General features: G+C 37.4%; 1 protein-coding gene across 1 annotated transcript in view; it reads right to left on the minus strand.

Moving 5' to 3' along the window:
* Positions 1-2,462: 2,462 nt before the first annotated feature.
* The window catches only part of MACO1 (macoilin 1), a 50,163-nt gene continuing 27,878 nt past the window's right edge, over positions 2,463-24,747 (minus strand). Inside the window, exons 7-11 of the mRNA XM_054011882.1 lie at positions 13,117-13,275; positions 11,542-11,724; positions 8,173-8,293; positions 5,836-6,010; positions 2,463-4,371 (exon numbers count right to left, since the gene is read on the minus strand). Coding sequence (XP_053867857.1) covers positions 4,169-4,371; positions 5,836-6,010; positions 8,173-8,293; positions 11,542-11,724; positions 13,117-13,275 — 841 coding nt within the window. The 3' untranslated portion in view covers positions 2,463-4,168. The remainder of the gene's footprint in view (positions 4,372-5,835; positions 6,011-8,172; positions 8,294-11,541; positions 11,725-13,116; positions 13,276-24,747) is intronic.

Genomic DNA, 24,747 nt, shown 5'->3' on the forward strand with positions numbered 1-24,747 from the left:
TACTAATAAAAAGCAAGTGCAGTCTTAAAGGAAAAGAGCCGCTTCCTCTCCCACGCACTAGGCAAGAAGCACTTCTAGGTGATAACTCTGACACTGTTTTGATAATGAACTTCAGCAGTCGGTTCATACCTGCTAGTCATAGTCCTGAAGGTATGAAGCTACGTGCTGCCAGGCTATGCCACTGGAATGCTGGCAGTATGCAAGCCCACACGGGCGATGTCAAATGAGGAGGGGGTTTTTGGTGTAAGAACGTCTTCCACCCTATAGTGACTCCCTATAAAGTTTAAGGGTGCTAGTCCTAATCTTGGAAAGTCTCATTCTCCAGAGCAATCACAATAAAATAATAATAATAAAAGGCACTACAGTATTGAGTACAGGAACCTTGGGTTAAACTTCGAGGCCAGTGGAAGGCCTTCTGGGGAACTCCTTACTAACTGAGATCTGAATGAGCCCAACTCTTATCATCTTGAAGCCAAAAGCCCCATCTCCGCATGCACCTTTCACCAATAGTGGGAAATATAGGAGAGCCTGCTGCCAGAGATGATCAACAACAATGCCATTGCAGAAAGCAGTTTAATGAGGAATGGTTGGAAAGTATGGTCCTTTTGGCTTTAAAAACTGTCTTGAACCTAGATATTAATGTGATTGGCCCCTTAGAATTGCCCAGATCAAGTGTCAGAGACTAAGCAACTTTCCAACCTGCTTTGACCATCAGAAGGAACCCCCGTTTTTTTAACATTAAATATTTTCATTGAGGCACTGACATCAAGTTGGATAGAAAAGTTTGCTTACAGCCATACACTGAAGTTCCATACTGCCAGGCTCACAAATTAAGTCCCATTTTCAGCTGCCCATAAACGGTGGTTCAGCCGAACCAATAGCTTTTATTCCTCATATTCCTCAGGGTAAGCTGTTTAATGCAGTAAACTGGAATTCACTATGCCTAATTCCAAAAGAGTTTTAAAAAGGGAGCTATAATTTATCTTAATAAAATTAGTACAATGGCATCTATGAATCAAGGAGGATAATTTCTTTCAATATACAGTATAAAATTATGTATGTTGTTCAGATTTCATTTAAAAATTCAATCAATGAGGTGCTCATCCAATCCTGAAGTACTTAATTAAATGTTACAAATAAAGGTTGATAGTGATTCTTTCTTCACATGATTTGGTTTCCAAGTACAGGTAAAGTTTTGTTTGGAAGTGGTTAGTGGTTTTGGAGAAATATTACATTTTACTTTGGTAAATAAATTTAAAGAGATCTGCTAAGTGCAATTTCCAACTGACTTGTCAGAATCTAAGCCCCTTCTCTAGTCTTAGTTTCTTAAATCCACTGCACATTAGCACGTTGGTCTTACAAATACAATTTATGATCAACCATTAAGCTATTCTCCACTTCAAGCAGTTAAATATTTACAGCTCAAAGGCTGGTCAATGTAAGTTTTGACTGTTTAAATGATCTCATTCCACTCACATCGCTTATCTTGGTTAAATGATATAGCTGGCAGACTTCTGCAAACAATTTCACCTTTCTTAAGTAATTGGAACAATGCAAATTATCCTTCCCAATCATCCAGAGAGAGATAGTGGAGAATTCAACTTCCACTGCAGTGCAATGTGATTTTTATCATCACAAGTTTATCTAGAGTTTATTTATAAACTTATTTTCTTTGCACACTTTGGTGGAAAAAGCCCTAAAGGAATGACACATCCCCTAGCAGATGAAAAGGAAAATGGATCAGAATTCCCCCCCCGGAATAAGGGGGGTGTATTGGCATTGCAGAATGTAAAGGAGCAAGGCAAGTCTCTCTGAGGAGACCTAACTGCTGAGAATCAAAATGGGACCAAGAGCGGGAGCTCAAAGTTTAAGGGGCCTAAGAAGAATTTCCAAACTAGGACCACCTACAACAGCAGCCAAAACAAGAAGATGTACTTGACAGGCAGCTAGCTTTCCTAAAAGAAACTAACAAAGGCAGATGAAGAGGTCCTCAGTATAGAAGAAGCTAATCTATGGGTGAAAGCAACTGAAGATCCAATAGTAAAGGAACCCCTCAAGCAGATACAGCCAAAAGCTGGTTGTCTTTCATATCTTGTCCTAGACAAGGACGATGATTATACTTCAAAGTTTTCTCCATGTGTTTGAGGTCAGGGAAGGAAAAGGACTATAACAGCAAGGGCTTGGATCTGCCACCCAACCTCACAGAACATGTTGTTATGATTCTAAAAAGAGATAATGGTAAAAAACCCTCCACACACAGAAATGACCTGCTGGGTTTATACAGCATATCAGGATATAAGAAACATATGCTCTTCTTTCTGCTTCATAAGAGTGAAGTCATACTGCCCAGATGACTTCTTACCTGGAGTAGCAGAGAAATAATGTGCAAAAAGATTAATCTAAAATTGGTAACAAAATGCACTCCTCATATCCAGCTAATCAGGTCAGTTAAAAAGGCAAAGTTTTTTGTTTTATCTGCAAGAAAATGTTTATTCTTTGTAAACCCCACAGAAAAAATAATGCAGCCAAGACCAAGTATTTAACGAAAGTAGTGCCAAAAAGGCAGCAAAATGGGGGAACCTCAACACAAAAAGGCAGTGACAATATTTCATGTTTTGCACAAAGATGAAAAACCTATGACATTTCTGAGTAACACTTTCATGGTGACAATTACACAAGATGATTCAAAAATGCAAATGACAGCAACATGCACACCTGGCTAAAGCTAGAAGTTTTATCCCAAAATAATATCTGTGATTAAAATGATGAATCTTTAATACTTCTATTTGATTGATTTTCTTGTCCTACTTCATTTTTTAAATGAGGCATACATGCCAATTAATATGAAACCTTTAATTTTTTTTTTAATTTTTTTTTTAAATAGAAGAACTTTGTCCTTCCAGAGTCCACTGCAGGTTTGCAAAATCATGTTTGGTTTGTAATTTTGCTAGTTTCCAATACAATTTTTCTTCCTCCCCCCACCCTCCTCAATCTTAAACACTTCAGAAGTTGCCAGTGCAAACACTTTCTACCAATGTATAATATACATTTTTACTTAAATCTTTGTGCAATTTATGAGTTGCTTTTAAAAACTCTTAAAAACTCCTTGGCACAACAGCTGAGAAATATTCAACTCCATTTAAATTGTCAAATACAAGATGTTGTAAATATAAATCACAGCTGAATAAAATAAAAAAACCCAGAACTGCAGATTTATTAGCCAGCTTTGCAGTCTCTTGTATACAATACATTGCACAATTCCGCCTTCACAATAACGCTTCCTATATTAATATTGTGCCTTCTCTGATGTATTATAATCAAGGCAAGTTACAGAACACTGCTGATTTTGTATCAAAATAAACAGAAGATGTAACCGTGGTTTGTAATGAACATCCAAATTACCATGAACAATTTGCAGTAGACTCTGTAATGAGCTTGATATATAAGCTAGATGACAGCGAAGGGGGAAAAAATAGTTTAACTATCAAGTTTCCTCTTGAAATGTCTTCTCCCAAGGCACTGTGAACAAGACTGTTAGCAATTCTCAATGACTAAAAACACCAATGGGAATATTTATATTTCACACAACAACCACCATCACATCATCTATTCTCGTTACTTATCCTTTTCCTTAAATGATGCCCCTTAAATTTGTTTGGTCCTTTGAGGGGTAATTAAATTATTTTCTGCAACACTACATACCTTTATTTAATATAGCTATAAATCAAAGCTTTGTTAGATTATTTAACCCTTTCACTCTAAAAACGAAAGATTTTCATCATTATCCCTTATGACTCCGATTTGCAATTTTAGCTTGATTATTTAAAAAAAAAGAAAGGGTTCAGAATCAAGCAAAGCCCTGTGTTTTTCAAGAGGAAACCATGCAAGAGTACATAAAAAGGCAAAATCGGCTACTTGAAAACCAAGAGTTGTTTTTAATGCATTGGCCAAGAAAAATAAATTGCAAAGTTTTGTGAGGTTTTCTAAAAATTTAGAAGAAAAACCGATGGGCAGTTCTAGTCAAATATTGATGTTCTTTTTTTCCCCCCTTTCTGTTTTAAATGACAAATACAGTCTCACACAATACAATTTTATCTTGACTGCAAGAGATACTCCTGTGCGATGCCTTCGGTCGGACAAAACTGTTGGGCAAAAAGAAAGTTGGCATTCATTTTTTCAAGGGTTGATAAACGGAGGCATTGGGATCAAGTCCAGAAGGGCTGGTCTCCACAAATTTGGAAGAGTAATGTGGGGAAACAGGACTCAGGGTGCTGGTGGCTGCATTGTATGTTATGCTGGGCATCACTGCCATAACTTCTGCTATCCTCTGTTTTAGGTCCTTGATTTCCTGGTCTTTTTGAATGATTTGCCCTGGAACAGCAAGGAGTGTCACTTAGAACAAGCAGCACATTTTCATCCACCACTGGCAGTCCCCCCCAGGCTATAGTTTGAGAAAAGCTGAGACAGAGAAACTGACCGAGCAAAACAGTCAAAGGAAATTCACAGTTCTAACACCATATCTTGGCAATCCACACAAATACTGGTTTATTACAATTGAACAAAAGTTAATGTAGATTTGTACTCCTCCATAACTACTGTCAGAGTTTAAACTCTATTAGAATTCAGTAGCAGAAATAATCTTTCAGCACAACGTTATTATCATCTTGATGTCCACACTTCCTAATTTGCACTTCATTAGCACCCAGATGGAACAAAAGTATCTACCTATTAAGACTGTATTTTATTTTTTTTTTAAAAAACACTTTCCTATTTCCACTCTCCATTTTTATAAATCCATTTGAGAAATGCGAAGGTATTGTTTTTCCTATTTGAAGTGTAGAATATGTTTATGGATCCTTGCAAGACCATTCTGACTATTTATAAGCCCAGGCAAAAAAATAAACCCATGACAGAAACCTGACAAATATCTACCTTACTAGTTTAAAACAAATTTGCTGCAGGCAAGTAAACTTCTTCAAGGATGCTCTGAAGAATATTAAATGAAAAATCCTATTAATTTTTCTTCCTTGTTTGCACAGTAGAGACAAGTAGCTATTAGCACAGGTCTGGGAATGGGTTGGTTAGTGTTTTGCTCCCTCTTCTGGCTGCAGGGGCAGACTACAACAGTGCACACATCCTAAAAAGTCTGTGTTCTTTCCCACTCCTCAAAGATATCATGGTGGCCTTTTTTTTTTTTTTTAAATAACTAGAGAATATTTGCCACAGAGTTATTAAAATATTAGGGTAATTAAGATGTGAGAACTGGGTATTAAAGTATTTGTTTATATTATAAAATTCATTTATACTTTCTGTTTTTTGTTTTTGTTTTTGTTTTTTTTTTTTACGAGAGAAGGTGGGCGAGCTCTCTTTCATTGGAGCAACTTCCGTTCATGAGAAGGAGAAGCTTTCGAGCCACACAGAGCTCTTCTTCAGGTTTGGGTAATGACTTCTTTCGAAGAGTTCTGGGGTGCTCGAAAGTTCGTCTCTTTCGCCAATGGAAGTTGCTCCAATAAAAGATATTAGCTCACCCACCTTGTCTCTCTAGTATCCTGGGACTGACATGACTACAACGACTCTGCATATAACTTTTTTCAAAGCTTTTCGTTGCTCTGGGTAGAGAGATTTCTACAGTATGAGGAACGTATGCATTCAGATATAACTAACAAACACCACTAACAGAGGATTTTATTGTCTTTGATCCATCAGTAGGGTGAAATCAGGTGAATCCTCTAGGACATCTAATCCATCCCTACAGTAACACAGGGTAATCCCTACAGTATACTTTTTTACTGTTTCAGTTAATAGTAGTAGGTGAATAAAACTACTGTACTTTACCTTGGGCAATCTCAAGCTGCCGTTTTGCATCTCCTAATGCAGAGAACAGATCCAACTTAATTCTTGTCTCTGCACTCAGGCTGTTCTCTAAGTGCTGTGTTTTATCTTGCATGGCTGAAAGTGCTGACATTAACACCTCAGTATCCTTCTCATTTTCCTTGTATTTCCGCAGTTCCTGCAGAAGTAATTAAGACAAAAACGTTAGTCATGCAAACTTTAAGTATGAGATGTATAGACAGGTCTTTCTTTTTTCCCCTCAGCACACCACTGGGCCTAGTATGCTGGCAAATGGTAGTTAATTACTGCATGTGATATTATGATATTATGTACCCTTAATTACACATGGCTTTGTACAAGTGAATAATAATACTGTACAAATAATTCAATGATGTGAGAAAAACCCATTTACTTGCCCCACCCAATCCCTCAGCTCTATGTTACTGCAACCCTTGCTCTCTCTGGAGCTCACCACCACCCTTGGAGTGCCAGCTGAGGAAGTATGAGTTGCTGACTGTGGAACACGAACAACTGATGTTTGGGATGGGGAAACAGAACCCCCAAAATTGAATTTTATGTAAAGAACTTTAGATTGTTATCTTAACTGATGTAGTATAAATGGACAAGAGATCTGCTCCAACTGTATATCGTTTAAAGCAGTGGTTCTGTACACAGAGATCTTCCAGGGGTACATCAACTCATCTAGATATTTGCCTAGTTTTACAACTGACTAGTAAAGCAAGTACAAACTAAAATTTTATACAGACAATAACTTGTTTATACTGCTCTGTATACTATACACTGAAATGTATGTACAATATTTATATTCCAATTGATTTGTTTTATAATTATATGGTAAAAATGAGAAGGTAAGCAATTTTTCCCTAATAGTGTGCTGTTACACTTTTGTATTTTTATGTCTGATTTTGTAAGCAAGTTGTTTAAGTGAGGTGAAATTTGGGGGCATAAGACAAATCAGACTCCTGAAAGGGGTACAGTCATCTGAAAACCATGGGTTTAAAGTGACAATGAGTAAATGTGAAACACTGAGCTATTACAGTTGCTCAGGAAGAACCAAGATGTAACCACATTTCTAAATTCAGCTGGGGAGTGTTCTGGGCTTTCTAACTATTCCACAAATCCAGAACTCATTTAAAAGAAAAAAATAGTTACTTCGCACAAAGACAACCAACCAATAAGGCTGGAAATACAAATATTAATATTTCACAATTAAAAAAATATTAAACTAGTATTTTTAAACAGAGAAATGTGTAAAATAAAATATAGTGAAGAAAGGCTCTGCAGAAAAGGTATTAATGCGACAACAAAACGAACATAGAGGTAACAGTTTGAAAAATGCAAAAAACACCAAACCCCAGTCATGATTGGTAATGACAACCTATTTTCGAAACAAACATTCTTGTAAAACAGACTGTACTTGTTTTCAGAATACCTATTTTGGCAATCCCATGGAAAGCTGGGATATATGCGCTATTTGTAAAAACTCTCAGTCAGATCATGAAGATTAGAAAACGTGTCAGAAGACAGTACACAGTAAAAAATATCCACATATCGAAGTTAAGGATCAGACATACAAAATTCTCTGTTCACTATCTGACTGTGCCCTTAGAAACGTGTTTTAAAGAAAAAAACCTCACTCATTTGAATTTTACTACCTACTCTTGTTACAAGCAAGATAAATGAGCGTAATGAAAATGAAAAAAAAGATATTATTTCAGTTTTACTTTGGCTGTACTGTGTCTAATCAGTGCAGTTTCACGGCTTCCCCTCTATAATCCATTTCTGTTTATGTGGGGCTTTCAAGCAGCGACAGGGGAGAGGAAAACATTTAAAAAATGGGAAACCATTAACTGCAAAACAGAAATACCAGGTAGGTTCAGGGACAGATGTAGCCTCAGGCTCTGCTTTCAAAGTTTTTTAAAACTGAGTTGCTTTCAATCTGTTCCTTTCAACTTTTCCACTTTTACCAAAAGTTATTTAATGTTAGTAAGAACCTTATTCCTTATCAGGGAAGAGGAATCTTACAAGGGTTGACAATGTATTCCTACACAGGGACATGCAGGGTTAGAGTTTTGAGTTAACTTATCTGGATCAGATAGTTTAGGGGAAAAAAACCTACAAGTAAACAACAAGGTGGTGAGGATGTAAGAAACTATTAATCTTCCTCACCCGCAAACCCGAATGTTAGATGTGCACGACACATGTGAAGGGCTCAATTGTGCAAGATGCTAAAAGTCCCCTAGGAAGGTCCACCAACTTAACTGAGGGTTGAAACACTCAACACATTGCAGGTCTGAGCCTTGAGTGCCTTCTCATTACCTGAACTTTCATTTCTAGTTCCCGTATCTGGTCTTCTTTCAGCTTTATGTCAATTGTTAGCTTCTTGCATTCTGTCTCCAGCTCTCTGATACGATTCCGTAAAGTTTCAGTGCATTCTCCTCTGTGAAGGAAGCGTTATCAGAAAAGGGAGTGAAACAAAAATGACTTCTGTTATTGTCCCTGAAAGGTTCAGATCAGTCAAGTTACTATGAATATTGCTGAATAAAATGAGAAAGGAGAGTAATGGGTTTTTTTAAATTAGAGACTTTCCCTCATGAAGTTAAGACAAAAGGATGTAAAAACATTACCCAAGGTTATGCCTTAAACATTAGGAAGTTTGAGACATTTGTGAGCCATGTAGAAAAGAAACAGTAGGAATTAGTATTTCAGATATTTGGGGGTTTAATGGATTAAAGCCATCCTATGTTTATGCAGTGCCTTTCATTCTGAAGACTCCCCAAATGCTTTCCAACTATTAATCTATAGCATCACCAAAATGCAGTCACCTCTGGGCTGGAGAGTGGTAACCAGCCAGGGTACAACAATGGAGCTCTGAGGTAGAGAAGAAATTTTGTCCAAGGTTGCTGGGTCAAACCTTGATTCATATAAAAAGTACTCTGGTGTCTAATATCCATGCAGAACAACAGGTAGGGCCTTTGTTTTTTAAGGATGCACATAACACAACTAGTACAATGACTCTGCCTGAACCTGATCAATGTAAAGCATATACATGATCAGGATTCACCATCTTGTGAATTTACTATAGGTGGGTGCTAAGACTCAACACCCAGAACTACGGGAGGAAACATTTCCTACTTCCTCCCACTGCTTTTATGCAAAAAATTACATAAACTAAGATTCTATCCTGTGATAGGTCTTTGATTCCCCTCCCACACAAAACCGAAGTCAGCTCCCTGCAAACTCCCCCTTTATGTAGAAAAGAAGAAAGGCATTGCAGTGGCAACAGCTATAACTCAACTATATTCTACAATATATCATTAACAGGGCTCGTTTTCAAGCCTTAGATAGTTTGATTAATTCTCTAGAATCATGAAAAATGTAGACTTTAAAGGCTGTTTCCTAGTATGGGTGAAGACAAATTACATAGAGGATGCCAATATAACTGCTTTGTCTTAAAATTTTATTTCACCCATTAAAACGTTAGCTTTGTGTTAGGGATGAAAGTCAAAGTTACTGTGAGAAGGATTTTTATGATACCCATTTTCATATGCTTATACCGCACACAAAGTAATTTATTTCTAGACACTTGAATTCACTAAGACATGTCTATTGGATAGTTACCAGAATGATAAAAACAGAGTTGCTGAAATTTATGATTCTGTTTTATGGTACAAACTAATAATTTTGTGCTAGTAGCTCATGTCAGTACCAGAAACTTAAATTAAGGCAAAACTCCTCTTGTGGAGTCCCCCAGATTTGCCTTTTGCCTCTAAAGAGTCTCTTGTATCAATGATCTTTCAGGTATACCCAGTTGCCCTGAAGCACTTCACTAACTTCAGGATTCTCCTTGCAGGTAGCCTGGAAGGAGTAGACCAGGTGGCCGCTCTCAAAGATGCTATTAATACCATTTCATGGCAGCAAATGGTTATATGATACTGTCAGCACCTCCCTTGACAACATAATCCAGCGCTGGACACCTAAATCCTTCAGTGGGCCCTACAGGATCAGGCCCTTAGAGACTAAGTGCATTATCTCAGTGACTCACTCAATTGCCACCAACCCAGAGAGCAGAAGTCCCAAGTGATCAAAGATTTACTTTTAGCTCATATCAAAGAATCTGCCAATATACTACCACTTCTTTCCTCCCACTCATCCATCCCTACATGACAGATCACTACACATTTTCTATATTTTAAGTGAAGATGGAGTAGCCCATGCAATTACAGTCAATTGCTTTGGGAATTACCCTATTCACACCAAACTTTTCTTGGACATTTAGCAAGCTAGAGGCCAGTTTCTATTTAGCAAGATAGTTCTTCAAAAAACTAATGGGAGCACAAGTAGAGCACCACTGAACCCCTGAGCAATGGTGCGTTCTTGAATGTGTGCCACAATTCCCTTTGCTTTTTTTCTGAAGGTAAAAAAAAACAAACAAAAAACCCCCACAATTTCCCAATTAAATACTCTATTAACGTATGCCAAAGGTCAATATGTAAATTACTTTTAAAATACAAACCAAAACTCATAAGAGTTATATTAAGATAGTACGTTTTATAGGTGTTTAGAGTACTAAGATGAAAATAAGTGAAAACACGGTGGAGTTTACTGAAAATATTTTAATTATTTTCAGAATCCATTTACAAAAACAAATATTCTTCCTTTCATAAACTATATAAATCCTAAAACAAAATATGTTCCCTTCAAAGAAAATATAATGATAAGCTAGCAAGTTTGTTATGTTTTGCAACTTAAAGGGGCACCATCAACAAGAAATCTGGTCTATTTAAAAACAGCTAAAAAAGTCAGTTTTTACATCCGTCATCACACATGCCAAGTCCCCTGGTCATCTTCTGTCACATCACATTTTCCTATTTTTAATTATGTATTTCTCTTCCCTTTTGCTGTGTGAAAGGGCCCACAACTGACAGGGCAAACTGTATATTCAGAGAAAACTGTAAAAATGCTCACACGCAAGTGCTGTTCAATGCACCACATAAACAAAACAAATAAATCAGGTGAAATATTTTGCTCTTTAATCTTGCAATTGTAGGAATCTTTGGCCCCAATCTTGCAAGTCGCTCTACATGGGTGGACCCCTGTGCCTACATAGAGGCTCACTGATTTCATTCTCCATGTATTTGCAGGGATCTGCTGTGCAAACCAGTTGCAGGATTGGGGCCTTAGACATTACTTTTAACTTTAGCCACTGCTGAAAAAAAGCACACAAAGTGAGATCTTTAAGTTGATGGTGTCTCTTTAATATTTGTCTGACTCTCTATCAAAGGACAACACCTTGCTTTTGCAAGTGGAATAGATAATGATCGAAAGCCATTTCAGTTTCTACAATCCCAAAGAAAAGGCTATTAAAGCAAAAATGTAGGGCAGGTCTACACTACGAGGCTAAGTCGACCTAAATTATGCAACTCCAGCTACGTGAATAACATAGCTGGATTCAACGTACCTTAGGTCGAATTATTGCAGTGGCTACACTGTGCTGGGTTTCTCCCGTCGACTTACCTTATACTTCTTGTTCCGGTGGAGTACCGGAGTCAACGGGAGAACGATCTGCAATCGATTTAGTGGGTCTTCTCTAGACCCACTAAAAATCGACCCCCAATGGATCAATCGCCGCAGTGTAGATCCAAAGTAAGTGGAGACAAGCCCAGAGAATAAAACCGAGGTAAGTACCTGGTAGCAGCAGCAAATGCAACAGCACGTGCAGCAGTTGCTTCTTCCAACTTCTTTCTTTTCTTTTCCTCCATCAACTGTTTTTCTACAAAGGCTCGTGCCTCTTGCTCTGCCTTCAGTTTTTTCTCCAACTGGCTGATGGTTTGCTTGTCTTTCTGTTTCATTTGTACGGCGTTATGTAATCTGAGGAGTAATAGGGACACGCTTTTTTAATAGCTTCTGGACACTTTTATTTTAAAGTGTGAAAAGATTCTTCCATCGTTTAGGCCACAAATTTGCCTTTCTGGACCTACTGGACCGTGCTCTCCAGACTTCAAATGGTCTTTTAAAAACAATATAGCCCTTTACCAAAATGTAATGAAACAGCACCTGAAGATTCCCAAGGCAACACCACAGTGCTGAGAACGATCTCCATGGTCTCTGTGGCAGCATACATTGGGCCCTATCTTAGGGGGTGCTCTGTGTCTGTCGGCAGATCCTGAGCATCCTAAACTCCTATTGGCGGGAGTGCTGGAATAATTTTTTATAGTGGAGCGCTGAAAGCATAAACTATGTATTTGGTTGTTATTACTACTTCAGTAAAAGGGCTGCTGCTGCCAAACTTGTCAATGACAAAATTTCCATTGACTTGAATAGATGCATGATTGGACCCAATAATAGCAGTACAAAAATCAAGGAAGAAAAAGGTCTGTTTGATTTCATCACCCGGGGGGTGGGGGAGGAGGAGAATTCTTATTTGATAAATAAAGATATCATCTGTATGGAAAAGTTTTCAGACTTCTAAGAGGCTATTACAAAAGAGGAAGTAAAATGAGTTGTATGACCTTTAAAGCAATCTCTTAAGACATTTTTATACATATATTTTCAATGGTGAAGGCAAAATTAAGCTCTAATTCTTGCAAAGAGCTTGAAATACCCTTTAAGGTGAGGGCAAGAAATGTTCATATGATGGCCAATTTTGAACAGTATAAAAACTTGACTTCTTGGTTGAGTGTGGGTTTTTTTTTTTTTTTTTTTTTTTAAACTTACTTTATGTTGAAAGGTTTCAGAGTAACAGCCGTGTTAGTCTGTATCCGCAAAAAGAAGAACAGGAGTACTTGTGGCACCTTAGAGATTATTATGCTCTAATAAATTTGTTAGTCTCTAAGGTGCCACAAGTACTCCTGTTCTTCTTTTTATGTTGAAAGACTATTTTAACATGAGGGGGCACAGCAGGGAAGACAGGTCACCAATTTCACTGAGGAAAAAGTTTTGATAGAGAGTTTATAGGAGTTTTAGAAATGTGTCACCTTCAACTAGAATTGAAAATGATTAGGCTACATTTGGAAAGCCACATTTCAACTTACTAATAAAATTGCCCTATGATTATTTAATCAGATGCCTTGAAGGTAAAAGGGACAAATCCTGCTTGCCTTATTCTGAATCATATATGAACCATGGGACCACCTGTGAGAAAGTGAGGTAAATAGGATTGGCCCCAGCATCCAGGTTAGCATGCTGCCAGCCTTTAATAAAACAAAACATGCTGCATTTGCTCAGTTCATAGTCTATACACAGTTCTGTGGCAAAACATACTTGTTCTGAAGCAGCTCATTTTCTTGTCGGAGCTGTCCAATTTCAGATCGAATTCCCCGCTCCGTGCTAGTCAGAGAACTGATCTGACTACGTAGCTCCTGTTCAGTTTGCCTGCTTGCCTGCAGGTCAGCCTTTAACTTTTTAATATCTTGTTCCAACCTAAGATAAGGAGAAGCATTTAAAAAAAAAGAAAAGAATTTCAACTGTAACTCCCCAACCTTCCCAAGGCCCAAATTTTTATATTAAAAGTTTTTTACACATTTTAAAAAAAAAAGGAAAAAAAAAGAAACACAGTAAACATACCTCCTGATATTCCATTGTGTGAAACCCTTGTCCCGCCATACCCTCTCTTCCCTATCCTTTGTCATCCCTTGCTATTTTATGTGTAATTTAGGTTGCAAGCAAGAATCTGTCAATTTTATTTTCCTATAAACCACCATTTCACACCTATGATACCGAACAAAAATATAAGTATCCTTATTAAGTATAGTCCACATACTACATTACAGGGGTATTGTATGACATTTTTACATTGATAGATACAGAGGACCATGCTCAGGAATTACATCTTCAAAATGCACTGTAATAAATAAACCTATTTTTTTCAAAATAAACAAATCTCCTTTTCCCTTCCCAAACAGTATAAACATTCATAACTTTTTCAATTTTATATTTATCCTGCAAAAAAAGTAGCATGTATATTCTAGTTTCCTCATATTACGTATTGTGACGCTGTAACACAAATCTTATGGAATTATGATTTCTCACAGCAGAACTGAAACATACAAGTTTGAAAAGTTTAAACACTGAGATGTACAAATAAACCAATGTTTAACCTTTTTGCCAAGGTAAGAGTTCGCTTTGAAGTTACCAATGGCTCAAACTATGGCATATTAGTACTTTTCATCGAAAAAATAATTTCTTCTTAAATCATGTAATCTGTAGAACCAAAATACAAGATGTATTTAATAAAGGCTTTACACAAAGAATAGTTTCACATCCCAACTGTTCCATTAGAAAGAGTGCCTGGAATATCTACTCGAAATCTGGTAAAGGATAAAAATACTAATCTGCATTCCAGATAAAGTAATTCAGCTTTATATTTTTCTGTGCATGTAATCACTGAAAATACACACAAAGATATACAGGGGTTGTGAAATCAGAAATTTACTTTTAATCCTTCCTGACCAGAGACCTTCTGCTATACATTTTATGTTTATAAATAGTATTTGATAAGGAATTGCCCAAACTGTAATTAAAGCATTTGAAACAAAATTAAAAATTGTCTAATAATCACACACATTAGGTTAATATGAATGAAGCATCAGATTATGGATTTAAATTTATTCAGATTTAAAAAAATCCTTTGTGTTTAAGACAATAGCAGCATATTGCATAGATAAATAAAAGATCATCTCTTACAAGTATAAGCATTACATACCAGTTAAGATGGAGCCAAATATGATTTTTAGTTACACACATGTAATTTCCATGTGCTCGGTGACACTCCATGGCTAGTTTAAAAAAAACTTTAAACAAGGCCGATCAAAACAGTGTATTATAGGTGGTTTCAATAAAAGTTGTGTGCAGAATTAATGGAAGTTCAAGTATTTAGAGGTAGAAAAGTCAATAACTTGTTAAATGAAAACTGAAGCAAACAGACCCACTATACAGACTAAAAGTAATAATAGCCATTTGTTTTCATGTTTTCATTTGAACCCTTTGGGGCAATAAGTGTTCAAAAAATCCAGACCTAAGTGCCAATGCAAAATTTACTGGTGGGAAGCATAAGAAGAGATTGATTCAAGGTGTTAGGAGGCTAATGGAGAATCCTGAAATGTATTCATGGAAAGTTATAAAAAATGTTAACAAAGGCTGAAACTGAGCCCAAGCGGTTTGTTGGTAAATTAATAGCAAATCACATGCTACAAGAAAGTGTGGGATCTACCGTACACATGTATTCATTTCAGAGATAATCCATTCAAAGACTCAGCCCCCCCACTTTTTTTAGATGCACTGAGCTAAACTCCTGGCTGCATTTGGTATTGTACTAAGACGAACTTACTTGTTGATTAAATCAACCCAATCATAGTTTAACAACAAAGAACAAAAACAACCCCCCCCCCCAGATAAACACATGCGCACACACTCCCCAATCTGACCTGCCTGCTTACTACCAGCCTATCACAAACCCACACAGTATTAAATGGACAGGACGTTCGCATTGGAGACCACAAATTATTTCAGCATCCTGTACTGGTTTAAAAAACAAAACCAAACCTCAAACATAGAAACTGAAAGATTGGCCAATTAATGGCTTATTCAGTGCAGGATTGTTATTTAAAGCACAGTTAAAGTCAGACTGGACAAAACACTACAAAATGGTTTTGTTACATGGGCATTTTTATTATGTCTAATATAATATTAGCTAGTAGACTTGAACTGTGGCACTGGTATTTCACCCTCCTCCTCTGCTGTCCTATGATCAGCTTTGGATTTAACTATCAGAGATGAACAATGTGACAAGCAGGAGACAACAGAGATTAACAGGCTATAGTATACCAACACTTAACTGGTTTTGACAGATGTTTTATTTTAACCTGAACAGTGGCTGATGGAGTAAGGTATGGGAAGAGATTGCGTATATAATGAATCAAATTCACAGGCTTTACATTGATAAGTACCCAAAGTAATTCCATTAGAGCTCTCAAAAGCAAGCAATAATCATGAAAACAATACTTGGTCAGGGACTGCTTTAATCTGCATACAAGTATTTTCAGAAAGATTTTTTTCATAAATGAAACTCCTCTGCTTAACTTGTTCCAACAAGATAGACTGTACTGTCTCCTCTTTTAGGAGTTTGTAATAAGTACACATTTTTTTTTGTAAATATCCAAGAGAGAAAGTGAAAATAGAGCACATAAATCCTGAATAAGGACCCCAGAGCCATTCCAAATATGATAACTTTAGAGACATTAAGCCATTCCTATTAGTTTCCTAAAATCATATGCATTGAGAATGCCTCAACTGAGTTGTATTAAGTTTGTGTGTGTTTACTATGGTTGCTTAGGAAGGTGAAAACATCCAAAAATAAACACGCTGCACTGATTACTTGATAAAACTGTATTACAAAGTCCCTTCTATCACTCTCCCATAATTTGTTAAACTACAAAATGCAAACAAGTTATTTTTAACCAATGAAAAGAGTAAATTAGAAGTGAAAGACATTTCAAGACTTCCATCTTATTTTCTCAGCCGATCTTTTGATGCCTATACTAAACTAGATATCTAAATATATCCAGGATTTTTAACTGAAGATGTGAAATGAATGATGCAGACAAATTAATGGTTGGGTAAATCCGGTAAATCCCACTTGGAAAACACCTTAATGATTGGATAATTATTAGAGCAGAAAAAAATTCAGTAAAAATTCTGATCAGCCATCTTCCTCTATTACTGCTTTGAAGTTATTAGAGGAACAGACTGGTATGCAATACACCAGCCTCTAAAAGCAACAATTATGAACCCTGAAATAATCTCACTGTCTTTACTTCGTATACATTTGTAAGCAAATTTGTTCATTATACCAGAACAACATTAAGAGTTCATCTTAACCACAACTGTATTAAAAATCAAGAAATTCATAGCAAATATGAAATCCCATCTTTAACACCTCTTGGACTAGTAATAGGGTATACCAACTCTCCCCAAGAACTGATGATATAGCACTTCACTTATTCAAAGCACTAACATTAAGCTTCACAATGCCCTCGTAAGGTAGGGTGACCAGATGTCCTGATTTTATAGGGACAGTCCCGATTTTGGGGTCTTTTTCTTATATAGGCTCCTATTACCCCCCACCCACTGTCCCAGTTTTTCACACTTGCTGTCTGGTCACCCTATCGTAAGGTGAAGCATTAATACACCCCATTTTACAGATAGCTTTGTTGTGAAAGGTTAACTGACTTATCCAATGACACAAATGGAATCAAAGTCACAACTGGGATTAGAACTTGAAATTTTTAACTTTCTGTTGGGTCCTCAGACCATGCCTTAAATCTGGAATGCCTCCTTAACTGTGGATTTCTTGGTTTTCGCATGCTTTTTGTGTGTGTGTGTGTGTGTGTGGGGGGGGGGGGGGGGGGGGGGGAGGAGTACTTCATCCATCAACTATTCCAAATGCCCACAGGAGTGTGTCTGTAACCTTGATTCTCAGATAGATAGGACTAGTCTGGTTAAGTGTGAATGAACAAGAGGTCACAGTACTTTAGTTTTACAGCGACAGAGTATTGACATTAGGCCCAATTCCTAAAGCGGTCTATAAATGGAAAGCCCCCTGGCTGCAATGGAAGTTCCACATGTGGAGAGCTTGCAGGGCTGGGTCCAAATTGAGCTGTAAAGAAAGCTGTAGGCTGCAGGACCACTACAGAACACATACAAAGTGGGCCAAAAAGAAGGAAGGGAGAGAATGTAAACAGATCTGAGGACTTCCTGTTTAGGAGATGGTGAGTGTGTCAGTTTTTCAAGCCCCATGACCTTTAATATCTAAGCCTATTAACTGGAACCGTTCTATTATTGACAGAGGTAGAAGTGTCCATCCAGAGATGGAACCACATTCATGGACTCCTGTGGGAATTTATTTTTTTTTTAAATTGGGAGTATGAACCAGAGTTCCACATATACACACCCGTGAGTCAAGCTCTTACTTCAAACTGGACACAAGGACATACCCATAAAGATCTCATCACTTGTGTGTGTTTCAGGAGGAGGATGTTTGTAGCATAACCTTTTTGGAGCCAGGAACTTAACAGTTAAGTTTTACAAGTGGGCTCCAAAGTCTCAAAAACAGTTCCTTTTATCCTGAAGGAGCTTAAAGGTCTTGGGGTAATTCTTGAGATCTGACAGAAGTCTGCCCTTCATTAAGCTATTCATTATCAGCCACCAAGCTGGTGAGCTTAAGCTTCAGAGAAACAAAATTTTGATCCAACTCTGGGAGTCCCCATTGCCTAAGAAAGGTCTGTAAGGCCCACTGAGGTGAAACAGAGTCCAATGAACTACGCTCCAGCAGAATATTAGTGTTTAAAAGCGGATGGTGCTGCTTGGATTCACTATATTTATAGAATTGAGTTTCTTACTCGGCAAAATTGCTTCCTCTCTCAGCAATCACAAAACCCAGCCTACTCAGAAACCTTACTGCTACTGAGAATCTGAAGGAGCCAAGAACTTTTGACCATGAAACCTTTCCATATGAAAACTCAAACCATTAGTGATGTGTCAGTGGATAAGGTTAAATCTTTCACCAGAAGGGTGACCAAATAATCAGATTAGATGATTGACCTCCCCCACTCTGATGGAGTCAAATTAAAATATTTTTATTGTCTTGAGCGCCCACCATCTGTGATTCAAACAGTTTAAACAACTAAGTCATGTAAATTCCATGTAAGCCAATTAGATTATTAAACCCATTTTACAGTTGGAAAGTTGAAGCACAAAGGGTTCAATGACTTGCCAGACATAGCTCATTGAGCCTATGGTATTGTCAGGAATAGAATCTAGGAGTCCTAAACTCTCAGTTTCTACTCTAACCAAGAGACTTAAAATGCGTCTGAAAAATGGCCTCATTATGTGTTTTTAATGTAATGGATTGCCATGTAATGGCAACCTCTGAGCGCAAATTAGGGCTTCCAGAAAGCTATGGAGAGTATTCATTCATGAAACAGAATTATCAATATTGAAAACATTACTCTGATCAAAGCATCCAAAGGTCATGGCCACAGACTTGAAACATGGCAGATAAAAATCAGTAATGCAGGAACCTGGAATGGTTAGAACAAAACAGTACAAAGAGGAATGCAAGCTTCTTTAAAAATCAATGGCTGATAAAATCCCAGGGGAATGCATCTATTGCAAAAAAAATTGATTGAAAAAATATTTAAAAAAATAATCTGGGCAACATTTTAAAAAACAGATTTCAATGATCCCCTTTCATTATACTGTTTTTTTTTTTTTGTAACCTCAGCTCTAGTTTTAAAAACTAAGAAAACTCTATTAATGCAATTTATAGAGAAAATAAAAACTTGCTATAGCAGTCCCAATAGCATCTAAAACGTACAATTACAAAAATCTCCTTACAATGGAAAGTTAATATCTTGTCACAATGTGACAAAACCACCATACTAAAATCTGGATACCACATTTCCTGAAATATTAAAACCAACATCAGTATAAAAGAAAAACGGTTTCATTTTTAAAAATTATCAGTTGAATATTTAGCTACCAGATCACCTCCCTCCCCCCCCCACATATATATTCCTTGTTTTCACTGCATCAGCTGTGGGCCTATCCATCTTACAAAAGTTTAGTCAAACAAACATTTCTAGCTTAGAGATTTTCTCATGTAGAGAGCCAGTATATAAAGCTCTTCCCTATGTACAGGGGGAATAAAACATTTTCAGGGGAATACAAGATTTTAAAAATTCTCCCTCCGCTACCCCATCCCCAAAATAAAACACATTATCAAGGTAAACCAGGGCAATAGCAGAGAGGTATTTTTGCTGTTAGACGTGCGACTTGTGCTCTGTCTCTATTCCCCAAAGTACTTTGTATTATTGTTACAATGATGAATGACCCAATAAGGCAACATTATTTTTCCTACTACACTAGTTTCTGCTTAGGTCCCCTGCACTTTTCCCCCCTCTACTGTGTTTTCCCAGTAAACCAGGAAATCAACAAGAAAAAAAAAAAAAAAAAAAGAGAGCACAATTCCTTTTGTTGCTGTACAAGCAGCAAATAGTCTTGAAACATAATTACTTTTAAAATAAGGGCTTAATTGAAGATTGTTTACCACTCTGGGTTCCTTGTCTGAGGCCTGATCCTGCAAGATACAATTTCTTGATCCCACAGACTAAAACAAGATTGGATATATCTTTCCATACTTATTTCAAATAAAAGAGGATGATCTGAAAAATAACACTGTTTCAGACAAAGGCTCCTGGATATTTACACCCATTTAGTGCATAAAATCCCTCCTTGCTTAGTTTATTTACTCGCTTTACACATTACCAAAATCTCCAAGCACCTGGGCATCTTACCCTAATTAACACTATGTAAAAAATAAAGTCTTCAAAACAACAAAAAAAACCTCTGAAATGCTCTTCTAGCTAATGTTACGAGACTTCATTCTGTTCCTTTTCTTGCCTAACCTGTCGTCATAAATATCCCCTGCAGTGATACTATCACTTGAAAACAACCAAATGTGATTACACTAAATTGAAGTTCCCCCACTACAAGTAATACGCTGTCATAAGTGGTTTCTTTGAGCATTTTCTATATGCCAAAAAGTTCCAGAGATAGAAACCTTAGTTCTGACAACCTTTTGAATTGCTGACCACTTAGAGCAATTCTGTTTTGAACAAAAGGTGTGTTGTTTTTGAATAGTCCAAGGGCTGCACTGACCCTAAGAAATGGTTTGGCAGAAGGAGCGTCAAGGAAGTTGTATAAAGGATCCTAGGAATACCTTTAATAAAAAAAAACCCCTCAGCTAGTCAGCCAAGCTAAGATATTATGCATAAAATGTAATCCAAAAGTGAAATTTGTTACCAAACCATCTTTGGACTGTTAAATGGATTTTTTAAATTAAATATTTAAATGTAATATTTATGAACAAATACAAACAGATTTTTTTAACTGTGTTGTATGTTAGCCAAAAGGTTGAAATTACTATCAAGAATCTGTCAGGTTTCTTGATGTGGAACAGTCTACTAGGATCTGTCTTCCTTTCCCAAATGGTGTGTGAAAACACACACACACACACACACACACACACACACACACACACAGACACACCGACCTTTAACTTCATCATGGCTTATTCCCTGCCTAACTCTTTAAGACTGACAAATCCGGAGTAAGTGCAAATGATCAAGTATTCAAAATGTCGGGCAAGAATGACAACACTTCAGCACTATACTGTGTATTTAATATATTAAGATGTGGAAAGAAGTTCCCTCATGCCTTCCTATCTATCTATTCCCTCCCACCCCTACTCTTTTCTGCCTCTGTATGAACTCACACAGCTGTCTCCCATTCCCATATTTGTCTTCTCAAAATGTGGAAGAATTCTATTTCTGATCTAACACAGACCATCCATTAGCACTGAACCCATCTGTTTCCCCAAACCTACAAAACCTAAAGTCTTTTTGTAAATCTATTTGTCAAATTCGAGTTTAGTCTTCAACGGAATCTTCTTCAGGATTTCTCACAACTGAGAATCTGTATTATCAGTAAAAGCTCCGCTCCAATACCAGTTTGAGTAAAGGAGGTCATTAAAAAAAGAGAGAGGAAGAGGCAATGATAGCCCTCTTCCTTTACCTATGGCAGGGATTCTCAAACTGCGGGTCGGGACCCCAAAGTGGGTCAGGACCCCATTTTAATGGGGTCGCCAAGGCTGGTGTTGGCCCTGGGTCCCAGCAAGTCTGAAGCCCAAGCCCAACCTCCTGGGGCTGAAGCCGAAGCCCGAGTCCCACCACCCAGGGCTAAGATTACGTGCCCCCGCCCAGGGCAGAAGCCCTTGGGCTTCAGCTTTGGCCCCCGCCCAGGGAAGTAGGGCTCAGTCTTTGATCCCCCCTACTGTAGTCATGTAGTAAATTTTGTTATCAGAAGGGAGTCACGGTGCAATGAAGTTTGAGAACTGCGGACCTATGGCATTGTTAGATGGTTTTGATCTATTTTATTTATGTTAGGACAGTCCACTCCCAAATATAAAAAGACTACAGGACCAAGTGGGTCAAATCCCATTTTGGGGGGAGAAACTGTGCATATTGCAGTAACTTGTAAAAATGGAAAGGCAGGAAGGCAACGTTAGGTGGATAAACACAGTTTTAGGTCCATCACAGGATCCACACCATCCCTCTGGCTACAACATTTGAACATATGGGAGTTGAAAGGAAAGGGTGACACAGCTGTAAACAGCTTGTGTGTCAGCCAGCACCTGGCTCCACAAATGCGGCTACCTAACACTCGGACCCCTTCTTTATGTTGCCCCCGACTCTACTCCCAGCTATGAACTCTTCAGCTTATTCCAGATCGAATTACCTCCTTCCATTCCCTGATTTCCGATGTATGTTCCCAGAGCTTCTGAGCCGGTTTATTTTTCTTGCCTGCCTTAGTCCTATTATACCTCAGTAGGCTTTGAGGATGTCCCCTACTGTAACTGATGGGATAAAAGCCTCCTGGGTTACGTTAAAGCTACTTCAGACAGGCAGCAGATTGCAAAAATAGGCTCCGGTGCTCTGGGGACATTAGTGTGCTATAGAAAATGGAAAATAACTAGAGCTAAAATACAGGAAAATATATTTACCGTAACACTTTCAAGTTTTGCTCTGAAAGTAACCCCAAGTCTTGTGAGAGCAGGGAGGAAGAAAGGGCATGAGCCATGCCCTGCTCCACAAATATTCCCCTATGTACAAATGTAGCCCAATTCCTGAAGAATTCAAAGATATCCACAAGGATAACTAACGCAAGAGTAAGCTGCTTCTCTGGGTCAATACTCCATAAGCCAGGAAACGGCACTTCGGTGGATGTCAACACTTTTGTCAAGCTGTGCTTTTAGATGCTCTTTTGGCATGCAAATAGCCAACAGCAAGTTGGGATCATTACAAAGCGGCATCTTGCTGTGGGAAAACCCAGCTTTTCTGGTACTTTTTGCACTACAGAAGAACGAAAGCTTTATGATCGTGATTTGTACTTGTAACACAGTCCAAATCCATAAAATGGAAAGAAAACCTGCCAGTCCCCTAGAATGGATAGTGAGATGATACAGGATGCTAAACTAGCTTGCTCTGGTAGCCGTTAGGAAATGATCCGAGTCTATGATGTGTAAAGAGGTACCAGATTCGGTCTCTCCATTGGCCTGATGAATATAACGATGTAAAATGAACAGTCTGGATGAAAGTTGCTACAGAAATACAAACATCTCAAATGCTTTTACAAACAGAAAACAGGTCTCACAACATCCATGAGAGGTTGGGAATATCTCCATTTTACTAATGGAGGCAGAGAGAGGTCTGTATCGCAGAGCTGACAATTGCCACTGCCAGGATTAAACCCCCAGAATCCCTCTGCTGTAGCCAGCTGAACCACAACCACTCCCTTTCATTAGCCAAGAAAATGTTAATTGCAACACCCAATGACACATTTTTAAGAAAAGGGAACAACTCTAACTCCTTATCCAGAAAATTACAAGTATTGAAATAGTTAACAGTGAAGACCACCATGTCTGTAGTCTCATACAATAAGTTTCACATACATAAATTAAAACTGAAAACCTTCCTTATAAGAACAAAACACAACCACCATTTTTGGAAGATGGACATTAGGTTCTACATTTCAGTATTGTATTTGAGCTTTGGCTTGCTTATGTACTAAAGTGAATTATTTGAAATCAAGTTGTTTCTTTGGGAACAAGAACTGAAGTGTTAACAAATCCATTAGTTATTTTTGTCAGTTTTCAGAGAAGTTAGGGCAAACTGTCTTTAAGAGAAGTGAAACTCTCCTTTTTTAAGTAATGTGACACTTTCAGTTCCATGTCAACACATGACCTACTTAAACATTATTTTAACTAGATAAAATCTTCCAAATTTATTAACTGCTTTCCCCACATCTTTTTATTAACTTAAGACACCACAGAATAAAAAAAATGTCCTGCCTTCAGAGAGGGGTAACAATATGCATAAAAAAATGAGCTACTAAAAAAATTACTTTTAAATATTGTAGCATACTATGGAATATCAACTTAGAGAAAATATTAAAGAGCATGTGGTAGTTGTTTTACTCTGAAAAGTAAATCTAAAAATGGCATTTTAGGGATTCATATTTATTGTATCTGAATAACCACCAATAATTAATAGCCACCATAAGAGGAACTTTAACTCCATCTAATACTGCTTAGTTAGTTCAGGGCCATATTTGTGAACAAAAAAGAACACAACCTGGCTTAGAGATCCCAGGGTGAGTTTGAAAGTTATGAAAAGCATCTTTTTATTTGAAAACAGAACAGAGCAGTCATTGAGACAAACAGGGACAAAAAAAACTGCATTTTTTTTATAGTTGCTTTTAGACTAGAGTCACAATTTAACCACAAAAGTTAGAAGTTTAGTCATTAATGCCACTTAAAGTGGAGAAAACAATGAATAAAAGCTTTACAATATAGGAACAAGGGCAAGGTCAAGAGAAAATAAACAGCTTGACTAATTTAAATTAAACTATCCCTCAACATGGAAATGTTTTTCAAAACAGATTTTTTTATATATATTTAAAGACACACATTACATTGGGTCTCTGACTAAACTAGGAGTTACACACGGATAGTCTAAACAGAAGCAATAACTGATGCATTGTTCCAGTTATTTACATTGGTAATAAATAATATCAAGCAGCAGCAGCAGACAGGAAATTAGTATTTTAAAACCTCAATGTAATCACAATGACAACTTGACGCAAACTAACATCTGTGGCCCTGTATATAAGAGTCTCAACATATATTTAAGCACACTAAAGTATTTTGGATCTTAAATCTGGTCCCTCATGGACACATACAGAATAAAATATTTTCATACACAGGCTGAAAGGCCA

Source organism: Malaclemys terrapin, chromosome 22 (genome assembly GCF_027887155.1).
Source record: "Malaclemys terrapin pileata isolate rMalTer1 chromosome 22, rMalTer1.hap1, whole genome shotgun sequence".
Taxonomy (NCBI): domain Eukaryota; kingdom Metazoa; phylum Chordata; order Testudines; family Emydidae; genus Malaclemys; species Malaclemys terrapin.